Source organism: Haemaphysalis longicornis, unplaced genomic scaffold (assembly GCF_048455015.1).
Source record: "Haemaphysalis longicornis isolate Haplotype H1 unplaced genomic scaffold, Haemaphysalis longicornis Haplotype H1 scaffold_11, whole genome shotgun sequence".
In the NCBI taxonomy this organism is placed as follows: Eukaryota; Metazoa; Arthropoda; class Arachnida; order Ixodida; family Ixodidae; genus Haemaphysalis; species Haemaphysalis longicornis.
Window position 1 is genome coordinate 53741427 of NW_027526214.1, and position 12397 is coordinate 53753823.

At 49.6% G+C, this 12397-nt stretch overlaps 1 protein-coding gene across 1 annotated transcript in view; it reads left to right on the plus strand.

Moving 5' to 3' along the window:
* The window catches only part of LOC144160643 (band 7 protein AGAP004871-like), a 121879-nt gene that overhangs the window by 30616 nt on the left and 78866 nt on the right, over positions 1-12397 (plus strand). The window contains exons 3-4 of the mRNA XM_077691872.1: positions 9592-9664; positions 10579-10661. Coding sequence (XP_077547998.1) covers positions 9592-9664; positions 10579-10661 — 156 coding nt within the window. The remainder of the gene's footprint in view (positions 1-9591; positions 9665-10578; positions 10662-12397) is intronic.

Sequence of the window (12397 nt, forward strand, 5' to 3'; positions counted from 1 at the left end):
AGCTGGCGCGGCGAGGAGAATGGGGGAGGGATGCGGACTACGCCGGACGACGCCGGAGGGACAAGGCGAGTGAAAGAGATGCGTCGCATCTAAAACACGACAACGTCGTCTAAATAGCAGAGAGACGTGTTCCACTTGAGACCTCTTATGATATTGTCCATCATCCGTTCAAATGTTGCAGGCGCGTTGCAAAGGCCAAACGGCATTACATCAAACTCATATACGCCGTCGGGAGTAACAAAGGTTGTTTTCGGTCGTTCAGATTCGGCCATCGGCCCCTGCCAACAGCCGGATCGCAAATCTAATGAAGAGAAAAATTCCGCACTGTGCAAGCAGTAAAAGGCATCGTGAATGCGGGCAATGGGTAGACGCCTTCGCGGGTCACCTTGTTAAGCCTCCGGTAGTCAACGCAAAAGCGTATGGAGCTGCCTTTTTCAGCGACGAGCAATACCGGTGATGAACACGGGCTTTGCGATGGTCGGATGTCACCTCGCCGAAGCATGTCTTCCACTTGCTCACCAATGACGCGGCGTTCAGATGGCGATACTCGACATGGACTCTGGCGCAAAGGTGGCTGTGCGCCAGTGTCGATGTGACGAGCAACGGTTGACGTACGGCCCAAGGCAGTTCGGTTCGAGTCAAAGGAAGAATGGAAGGCGCTTAGCAGTGCGAGCAACTGCGCGCGCTGCGTTAAGTTCAATCAGTGCTGTACGAACGGCGTTCCTGGAACTAGTTCCTTTTTGTAGGAACGAAGGAACGCCACCGTTCCAATAAGGGCCCGTGGAACTGTAACGGTAACTCGTTAGGTTTTTGAAGGAACGGCAGGAACGGTGTTCCTGCCGTTACATCGCTAGGATGTGGCTGTTTTTGATGTCAAGGCTCGAGTACAAGAATCCACAAGTCGCTACTGCGTTTCTCTTCCTATAAGCTGCTCAATTTGCCCGCCCTTCAGCCGTACGTGCTTTTTCGAAGGTCAAAGGCAGAAGAATAACCACGCAGCAGGCCTTAGCTTGTGCTAGCTTTCGTGCTGGTTGAACTTACGCGGCGTTCGACGGGTGAATAGTGTAACCGCGAGAATGCTTTTCACCCGTCATCGTTTGTCTGGGGAGGCCAGGATGCGCGTCTGGCAGATAGAATTGTTCCCTGGCGGGGAAAGACATTTTCGGTGTCCGGCATTTCGGTGCAGTACGTTTCGGTGCGGACATTTCGGTGCACGGAAAGTTTGGTGCACAACGTCTTGGCCGAGACATTGCGAGTCACGGGATGCCCCAGGCATTCTTTGAACATTTTAGCTTTGGTATTGTAATTTTGTGACTTGATATGATTTTACGTTCGAGACTTGTGCTTGCGCCTCCGTGCTTGGAAACGAACGCTAAACCCTGGCGGAGCATTGCCAGGTAAAACCCAATTTCTGTAGTAGATGGTAAAAATTACGTTGTAAATTTGCATCCGTTTACCTTTTTTTTAACATTCATGTGAACAACTCTAATAGTTGAAGTGTTACCAAAGCGCTTTGCTTTCACTTCACCCAACGGTGCAAGACGCTGCTGCTTTTAGTCCATTCCTACCCCCCCCCCCCCCACACACACACAGCAAAACTGCCGCAAAAAAAAACAACAACAACAGAAAAATGAGGTCGATTAAGCGCGTGTGAATTCCGTTTTAATTATTTTCTCAATTAATCCTGTCTTCGTTGCATTTGGTGTGGTTCTACTTAAAACTAACCAACCAACGATCGCACTTACAGTGGCGTTACTTTGTGGAGGGGAAGGCTGATCCCCGCCGGCTATCAGCCCCTTGGTAGAGAGAGAGGGGTTTCACTTCTGCTTCACCGGTTGCGTCAACTAGACTTCGAAAACTTGAAGACGACTGTTGCCGCTCTCGTCACACTAGCTTATGCAATTTTTTGCTCCTTATAATGGGAGAAAACGATGTATGCCTGGGGTGTCCATTATATGCGCAACTTGAACAGTTAATTCCCAATGGGGAGTCTGAAGGCGGAGAAAGAGCGATCCCTGGAGTGGGGGCGCCGTCGGTATGACCGCGACGCGTGGAAGGGCGTAGCCAGCAAACGATAGTGGCCGTTGTGTTCTCAGCGGCTTTTTGGGTGGCTTTTTGTTCAACATTATAGAGGTTTCGTGAGCTCATGGTGAATGTACAGTTTTTTCCTGCATCACTGCGGCGACGCTTCGGAAACCGTGAACTCCGCCATGCCTGTACAATTTTCAGGGGAAACCGAAAATAATATGACTGAAAAAGTAATCTGGTCGAGATTCAAGCCTACAGGCGGGGGCCGCTAGGACAAAGAATTAAAATGTGGTGAATGTAGACATGTAAACATAAAACGAAGGTTGGTTTTCCCGAATAGGATGGGTGGAATCTGTATGTACAACCCGTACGCGCTTAATCAGCATTTAGAACATTAGAAGCTGCAGCTGTTTTCAAAAAGGCCCGTTCTTCCTCCACGACAATATCCTAGACCAGTGTCCGCAAATTCATTTTAGCAAGGCAGCCCAGCCTACGTAATACTCTTCATAAGGTTTTCTGCATTCTGGGGGGCTAGCTAATGTTATGTTTTGGATATTGAGAGTGTGCATGTAATTTATATAATTTCAGGATGTGTAATTTAAAAAAATACAAAAAGGCGTCAGACTATCGTAAACACCGGTTAATTGTCTTAGCTAAAAAAGAGCAAATAAAAGTTAACAACCTGTCATAAGTGAAAAAAAAACGTGTGCTAAAGAATTCAATCGGCTGCATAACAGGTGTCCCCAGGAAGAGGTATTAAACAAAAATATATAAATGTAGAATTTCTAAAAACACATGGCAAAGATCAAACATGGCATCAAGCAAAAAATAAATTCACTGCTCCAGATTGTTGTCCATAACCCACGTTAAGCGGAAATAAAAATATAACGGCTGCCGCAAACAGGCAAGCACAGGATAATTTGGTCGCCGAAAAGTTTTCGCACCGAAATGTCCGTGCACCGAAACGCCCGTACACCGATATGTCCGTACAGCGAAACTTCCGCACCGAAACATCCTGCACCGAAATGTCCTCGACCCGTCTGGAGTTTTTCCGGTGCTCCCTGAAAAAAGTCGCCCAGGAGCGTTTCTTTTGATTATTTTTATCTCCAAATAATAGCTGCTGCCGGCGGTGTTAATATTCGTATAATATACATAGTTCGAAGTGACTTCTAAATTTCTTACTTAATTTCGACCCAGGATTATCCGACACTATATTTTAATTTAAAAACCTAATTGTAACGTAACGTAACCACGCGTTCCAATTTTTGAAGTGGAACTGGAACGCGTTCCTTTCGCAATAAAGGAACTTGTAACGGGAATCGTTTCAAAATTGGGAACGAACAAGGAGCGAGCTTTCGTTCCCATTTTAGAGTAACGTGTACAACACTGAGTTCAAGCTGCTGTCCAATGAAGAGGAGAAAGCGTCGGCCAATGGCGGATGGGCATGGGAGGACGGAGTGGTAAGAGCGTTGATGTACAGGGCAGATGTACTTTCGTCATCGTCGAAGTACAGAATGGAGGCTATGGGTTCAATATTGCTGAAGGATTCACAGCGCAGCAAACTGAAAGGGCAGGAGGTCGTATTCGTAATCCACATTGACATGCAGCCAGACCTGAGCTCCAAAACGGCAAAAGGAATGGGTAGGTTTTTCCGGCGGGGGAATACTTCGGAAGGAGTAAACAGTGTCACGTGAACGGATGGTGGGGTGGTCTTTACCAGCTCGGATCAATGGACACAGGGAAGCCGTTGACGTGTTTAACAACATACATTTAAAGCACACACAAAAAAACCCCTCAGGCAAAGCACTCAAAATTTAAACTGCACACAAATGATACACACTCAAACCTCTAACAACTCCAAAACACAACTCAAATACAAACCCCTAAGTTACAGCTCAATATACAATTCAAATCAAAACCCAAAAGTCTCTACAATAACGTCCTACAATAAGTACACTCTAAATACACTCCTTAACCAAGTTCTCATTAATTCCTCTTGTCGGCCCATGTCGGCCTTGCGCCAATAAAATAAAAAAAATCAATCAATTCCTCTTGTACCACAACTCCTCAGTTGTGTTCTATAACTATGTCCCTATAATGGACTGGCCTACCCCGCTGTCGTCGGCGCTGACGTGTCGCACCCGTTGCGTGGCCGCGACTCGGTGGTAGCCGTCTTCTCGCGGTGCCGGCGTTCGATGCGCGCGGTCACTCCTTGGTCGGCGTGGGCTCCGCGCGTCCTCACTTCTTTCCTCTGTGGCTACCCCCTGGTAGCCTCTCTCGCTGGAGGTCCTTGATGCCGGCGTTCGACGCGCGCGGTCATCCCTTCGGCGGCGTGCTTCCTCGGTGGCCACCCCCTGGTAGCCGCTGCCGCTGGAGGTTCCAGGTAGGCTCGGCCCGAACGTAGCCTTTCGGGGCCGTCGAGACGAACGTCGACGGAGCGTGGACGTTGGCCGCTGGTGCCCGACTGATGCCGCTGGCGCCACGAAGACACAGGTTCGTGGTGCACCTGGGATGACGGTGCCGATGCGAAGTCGGCCCGCTCCCGCCCAGGCTCGGATGGCGTGGTCGATGGCCTGGCCGCGTCCCCCTGGCTCGTTCCGTTAAGCTCACGTGCTCTGGCCGGCTCCTGGTTGTCTGCCTCCAGTTTTCTTGCCTCCCGGTGTCTTGCCTCCCCCCTTGTCTTTGTGCGACCCGCTTTTATACCTTCTGGGCTCTCTCGGGGCGCACTTTCATTGGCTTCTTGCTTCCTCCCTGTCCTTATATGGCCATCTCGCCACTTGTTCCATGCGCAGCCTTCCCTGATTGGCCGACCAGTGCGCTACCACCTTTGCCCATGATTCCTTGGGTTTTAGGCGCGGGCGTTCTCGGATTGGCGCGCTCCTGGCGCGCACTTCAAATGGCCGTTCGTTTGTTATTTTTCCTCATTTTTGGTGCTTTTCATGCATCCCCTCTTGGGGGGTTCCCTTGATACATGACAAACAGAACCGTGTCATTGGAGGTAGAGTAGCAAGACACAGGTGCAAGAATAGAGCTGCACGGCGGGATATGAGCGTCTTCGGAGATGATGATTTTGTCACGGGAAGAGGGCGAACCGGAAACATCGCACACAGTCACATCATATTGAGCAGAGAACTCGACCTATACACGGCCACAATCGATGATTGCGTGATGGCGAGGCAGGAAATCCCAGCTCGGGATAATTTCGTGGGAACACGAGGCCAGGAAGGCGAGGTCAATGGGGCAAATGACATCTTGAATAACTACAGTCGCTGTACACGTCGCAAAAAGTTCAGCTTGTTCAGCGCTTGCGGTACGAAGTGAAAGGCCTGTGAGGGGTGTGGTAACTTTTTTGAATGAGCGACAAGGTGTCACTTACCACAGAAATAGCGGCTCCTGTATCCACGAGGGCGACTGTGCGTTTTAAGTCAATGGTTAGGTCGATGACATTTCTTGGGGGCGATCGAGGTGCTGGGCATTTCAACGGGTGCGCAGTTCGTGCCTCGTGAACTGCGCACGTTAGTTTCCCTCTTGGTCATCTTGGGGGCGGCGACGCATGGGCGACAGTGAGCGGCGGCGTGGTGATTGTGAACGGCGGCTGGCGTCAACGGCACGAGTGGGCGGAAACTGATCAGGAGTTGGACCAGAATGTGCGTCACGATGAAGCGGCGCCGGCTCATAGATCGACATGGGATGGGGTGGGTACACAGCGGCACGAAGTGCGTCGGGACGAGGTGGTGGCATGCGGTGGCAATAACGTGCAAAATGGCCCGGTATGCGGCAGGCGAAGCAGATAGGCCGGTTGTCAGGTGTTCGCCAAGGAGTGGCGACTGGCGGCACCATCAAAGAAGATGGTGCCGTCAGTCGCTGGGCCCACACGACTAATTGCGGAGAACTGGCGTGGAGCTCGGGCTGCTAATTGAGCGTAAGTGAGCGGTGCGGCGACTCGAGAAGAAAGTTCAGCTGTCGGCAGCGCTTGGGCGATTTGCACCTTAGTGACAGTGACAGTTTGAAGAGAAGGAGCTAGAGGAGATGACGTCTCCTGAACGTCGGGCACGCAAGAAATTTGGCGCGCCACCTTTTGGCGCACAAAATCTTGTATTGTTGCTCAAAGGGAAGGGCTTTCCGAAGGGAGAGCGAGGCCCTGGTCCCAAAGATTGGCGGGCCACGACCCGGCGCCTGCGCAGTTCGTCGTAGCTCTGGCACACAACTTGACTCACCTTGGTCGGATCTTTCACAATGAGCATCTGAAAAGCACCTTTGTCGGTGCCTTTCAAGATGTGCCGGATCTTCTCAGCGCCAGTCATTGCGGGATCGAACCGCCAACACAATTCCACGACGTCTTCCATGTAGTGGTGAAATTTTCTGCCAGCTGCTGGGCTCGTCTGCGAAAGTGCTGTTCGGCGAGAATTTTACGGCGATCAGAAAATTAGTAGTGGCTTAGCTCTGCTATGCCAGGATATACGTAGTGTGAGCTAAGGTTCAGCAATCCAGTCTAACCCGGTCCAGTCCTGTCCAGTCACTGCTCTTCGCGCATGCTCAGTACGGCTCTTCACGAGCAACGCGAAACGGCTATCAAGCGCCTCCGGTGCAGCGTCAGACTTGGCTACTGCGCAATTGAGGCGCACACCTGTGCACGCGCCGGCGCCAGTGCGGCTGCCGCGGCTAAGACGCAACACAATGCAACACAATCCACTTCAATCCAAGCCAATCCAATCCAATGTCCCTCGCGCTTGCGCAGAACGGCCCTTCACGGCACACGTGAAACTGCTCAACCTCGGCCAGTGTAGCTTACGCTACAAAACTTCTAAAAAGCGCGTTTTGAAGTCCGTCCAGGTATGAATGCCGGTCTTGTTGTACCACAGCTCTGCGACCTTCTCGAGGGAAAAACTCACGTTGTTGAGTTTCATCTGGTCGTCCCATCTGTTATAGTTGCAGACGCGCTCGTATGACGACAGCCAATCGTCAGCGTCGTAGTCGCCAGTGCCGGTGAACTTGGCAGGATCCCGCTCCCGGAGCGTGCCAGAGCAGATCACAGGCAAGGGCGTCGGCTGTGGTTGAGTGGCGTTGTCGTTACCGGGAATGCTTGGGGTTGGAAGCCGCCGATTTCGAAGTTCCAGGGTGATGGCAACTGAGCTCGGACCCGCACACTCCACCAAAATGTAGTGGGGTTTATTTAGAGAGCCCCGGAGCGGAGAGGATCAAGCGACGGAGGCGGTAGAAGCGGGCAAAGCCCGAACTGAACTCGATCGCGCTGGGAATGCTGCTCGCTTGATGCGTGGGGATTGTCCTGCTTCAGCTGGGATTTCGGCCCGAGCTTTAATCCCTTGACCTGGACCTCTCTTCTTCGTTACAAAAGTAATAATTATTAGCAAAGGAAGAAAGGACAGTTATTTGAAATCGAGGCTTTGACGGACGCCTGTCTGGTCCGGAATGATCATTGACGACATGACAAAGACGCCGCCCACATCAGGAAACGATAAAATGACGTTCCAGCCCCAGAACGGGAGCCTTGTTGACTCAGAGTGTGAGCAAAGCTCTCGTTTGGGGGATCAAAACGTTATTGTATCATTTTCTGTTGTGGTCAGTGTGTTTGTTATGTGTTCGACAAATATTAGCATTCCCACCCTCACACATCCTCGAATGGGTGGCGGCATGAATACATATCATGCATCTCCGAATTTTCATGCACCTCCGATCTTTGGTCTTACCACGAATGCAGTAAATATATCCCGCTGCAGGCAGTCTGGCGCGCACGAAGAAATTTTTAGTAACTAAGCTGCCTCGAGCCGACATTGGACAGAAGTACCTCCCGCTAGGCTGATGGATACTCAGGCAGTACACTCGTCCATTTTAAATGCATAGCATTTTAGTAACTCACAATGTCACGCGGCGTTGGCGTGCCTTGTCGTAGTCCGCAGGCGCGCCTTGTCGTAGTCCGCATGCGCTCCTTGTCGTAGTCCGCATGCCCGGTTTCGAACCCATGACGCCGCGGGCGGAACGCAAAGTGGCCGGCGCACTACCGACCGAGCCACGAAACCGACACAGATTTCGATGCACCGAATGCGCCTTATATCCTTCACTCATTTCTGGTTTGTTTCGAAAGCGCCACAAGTTGTCCCGCGCCTCCGAAAGATGGCGACACGGGTCCCGCGATCGAGAGATACGACTTGCCGGCGCACCCTCTCGGAAATGCTGTGCATTTGATCGTGCCCCTCGCGAGGGGGATGTCTTCGTGAGTCTGTGGCGTTTCCTGTGCTGAAGTATTTGTGATAAACGTAGAAGAGGCTAAGCTCGTGCATTGGTAGGCTCAACTTCGTGCCCTGCACTATGTTACTTCATAGGATTTTATGACTGCCGATTTAGAAACAAGTGTTATTTTAAATTTGCGATAACAACAGAGCCTTGTAAATGAGGAAGCTTGTATGTTTATTTCATCTCTACTTCCCCTTCTATTCAAAAAAGGCAGAAATAGGTCCATAATTACCCTTTAACATCGATTACAATCGCCTAAGCACTCGTACGTTCTTACGTGTTTTCTTTCTTACAATTTTTCTGACCCTTGTGTGCAAGGCTGCTTACTTCCACGTAAGCAGCCTTAGTACGTTTCGGGTAAAGTACGTTTCGGGAACACACTCTGACCCGTGTGTGTTCTTTTTTATTACAAAGCGAACGGCCTACGGCCTGAGTGTGGAAAACGAAGAGTGGGATAAGAGGTTTTCCAGATGTGGAGGACGAAAAGGGAGCCAAGTTAAAAATATAATGATGGTAATGAAAGGACACCTTCGGCATTTGGACGCTAAGGCGGCATTCCGAACGTCATAGGAAGTGCTTAAAGTACGTCGTAATTTTTAACAAGTGGCGGTATAAACAGGACAGTTATGTCACTGTGACCGGCACTAAACAAAGTGGGCCATAAAGTAAAACCTCCATGAACAAGCGGTTTGAGCAGAAACGAGTTGTTTGTTGTTATTTTAGCCCTGAAGAGGGAGCATCGAAACAAAAGAAAAGTTCACTACCCCGTGAACGAACCGTTATCGACGTTTCTTCACTCTTCTTGGGGGAAGGTGGGGTTCGTGCCCTACGTTGGAGCCTGCCGTTTGCGATCTTGCATAGAACAACTGGGTACTTTCGGATGCAGTTTTCGATACCATCCACGAATATACAAGCACGCGATAGAACAAAGTAGAGGAAGAGCGGATAAGAGAGTTTGTGAACGATTGTATACCCTTTGGCGTCCTACATCGGGCCATTTCTTTGAGAAAGGTATACATAGGACGGGCCTCTCATGGCCGCGGAAGCATTAACCTTGTCGTAGCTTTCATGAATGGTGACGATACTGCACATGACACCCAGGGCTTACGTTAAAAAATAAACACTATATTTCTAAACTTTCTCCTCACATTCTTCGGGCGTGGCTCGTGTCAGCGATGCTTTGCAAGCCAGAAAACAGTTGGTGGCCTCTTCGTTTGCAACTGTGTTACACGTACTCTGACACATGAATATACGACCAAGTGCAAACTTATCGATAGGCGTATGTTTCTTTTTTCCCCTGCACATGTCCAGATTGTGCAAGAGTACGAGCGTGCTGTCATTTTTCGTCTAGGAAGACTCCGGCCAGGGGGAGCCAAAGGACCCGGTAGGGACACCTTTTTGCGTTACTTTGGTCAATAAGTTCTCTAGTGGCAATACTTCTTACGCTCCTACAAACCGCGCCGCTTTACTTTACCATGGATCTAAACATCGAAAGGGAACTAAGAAAGTGGTCTACGGAAGTGCGGGATACGTTTGACTTAATCTGGCAATTCTTTCTAGTACACATTTTTATGGCAACATGTTTTCAGTATTGCGCAATTGTTATGAAGCGGATTACACTTTTGAACTAAATCTTGTGTTGTAGGGTTTCTTGGATCAGCTCAGTAATGAGCAGAAATTTGTGCGCTCTGTTGCGAGGAAGACCCCTGTTGCTTTTAACAGTACGGAAGTTCGAACAATGTGAGATAAAACAAAGAGGGTGTAAAAATATCCTCAAGGCCTACGTAGCCAACCAGGAGCCATTGGGGTGTGGCACGTGATCACAAAGCCCATACCTCACTAGTTTTTGTACTGCAGCCATTGCCAATTGCTCCGTGTGACTGTAGCCCACACCACCACGCAGGGCCAGAGCGCAGCACCACAGTGACATTGGTAGCTCTTTTTTAGGCGCGTCTTGGTCTCGCTGATATATTGATGGGTTCAGTTCACATGATAATCTATTAATCGACCAGATTTTAGTGGGAATCCCCAAGGGAAATCAATCTATGCGGTCGGCAGGTGGGCGAAAACAGTTGCGGCATAGACGGAGATCAATGCACGCATCTAAATGTTCGGTATTCGGAACAAATTGCAACAAATTTGCTCAAATCCGCTACAGACGTGTATGCACTTAAAGTGAGCTGCGAATGAGGCGGGCACCAGATATTTTTTGCAGTTTTTTAAAATCTGTAACTACGTCATTTCTGCTGCCTGGCGCGCAATGGCAATATGTTCCAAGGAATATTTTTTCCTTCGCAGGCATCTTTTTCATCCTTCCTTGCATCGAAGAATACAAGAAGGTTGATCTGAGGACGATAACCTTTAATATTCCACCGCAAGAGGTAAGTCGTACCGCTGTAGACTCGTACATGCCGTTTTTGTAGCGTGAGCTACACTGGCCGAGGTTGAGCATTTTAGCGTGGCTCCTGGAGAGCCGTGCTGTGCATGCGCGAGGAGCAGCGACGTCTCACCGCGCCCAGCTGGCGCGCCGCCGCCGCCGCCGCGACTGGATTGGATGGATTGGATTGGACTGGATTGGAAATCGTTTTAGCAGCTGTGAGCATGATAATCCACTAATCTTAGACAACCAGGAAACCTAAGAATAACCGGCTGAACATTACCTCACGCTACGTATATACTGGGATAGCCGAGCTAAGCCACTGCTATTTTTTTTGGACGGACGTGTAAGCTAAGATAGAACTGCTTGTGTTACTTGGCTTTATTCAGTAAGTATACTAGCGTAAATCCTCACGAACTTAGAAAAGCCGGCCCAGGTTTACTTTCTGTGCTGCCTGCTGGCAACGCCAGTTTTTCATTAAGAAGCTTAGAGCATAGGACATACTAAATGACAGTATGGAATTGTGGAAACAAGAGGCGCTTGACTGAACGACAGGTTTCTATATTTGTCTTTCGCATGCTTCAAGGCATTTCTCGCATCGTTTGCACAACTGCGCGACCAGTATTTTGTGTATACGTAAAGTTCCCCGTGCACGTACAGAATCTCCATGTGCAGTATAGTGGCGCGTGAGCGGCGGGAATGTGAGAGCGGGCTGCGTGCAGCTATAGAAACAGCAAAGCGAAGCCTGCGCTAGGAAGTCCGGCCAAACGCGCAAGGTCTCACTGCGTAACCTGTGTCCCAAAACGACGAAGTTGGCGGAGACGAGAGTGCGATTGCATCAAATTAGGCGCTGTATGCGAAATTCAATAATTGCAGTTATGGCATGCACGAAAAAGAGACAATGACCGGCAAGCCAACAATACGCTCTATATGCACTTATCCTCCTCCTGTCTGTGTCTTTTTTCGTGCGGTGAAATTGAGAAAATTGAATACTAGTATCCCGAACAGAAGCACGTCCAGTAATTCCAGGTAGCCTTGTGGCATATATAATTGGGCAGTTCGTGAAGAACGGGCGATCGGTTGCCTCATTCTCAGTCCGCACGGGTTGTTCTGGTAGACATGTCTTATAGAACACACCATCAGGTCTCTTCGCTGGCATACCCTTTTTAGTAGAAAAACCATAGGTTTCTGCGAGGGCTTTTTTTTATCTATGCCCCTCACTACCCTGTTTATCTGCCCATATAAGCAGAATTTACAGCTTCACTTACCAAGTGCCTTCGCTAAGCAGAAGGACCCAAATTTTCAGTCTCTTTGGGGTCACCTTTGCGTTATTAAAATTACGTTCGCCGTTTTCCATGCAGGCAGTTTTTGTTTGGATTCGGCAGGCATTGCAAGAATGAAAATGCACGCTATTTTACCACAATGTCTCCTTTAGTGTGATAGATCGGCTGTCCCCACCCACCACACCAGCCTTTTCATTTTTAAAAGATTTCGAGCTGCACAGCCACTGAATGTGCCGTTACGATTAGGGCCTGGTCTGCGATGCCGGCAGCTTCGAACAAGCTTTGTGCTCCACTGTCCAAAGCACACATATTACTGTAAAACTTGTCCTCTTTATAGTTCACGCTGTTTGTTATCCTGCCTTTTTCGTATCCTGGTGCTCCCGTCTTATTACTCAGTCTTCCTGGGTGTTGTCAAAACTCCCCCAGCTTAACGTTCCTAACGTCTCTACCACATTGT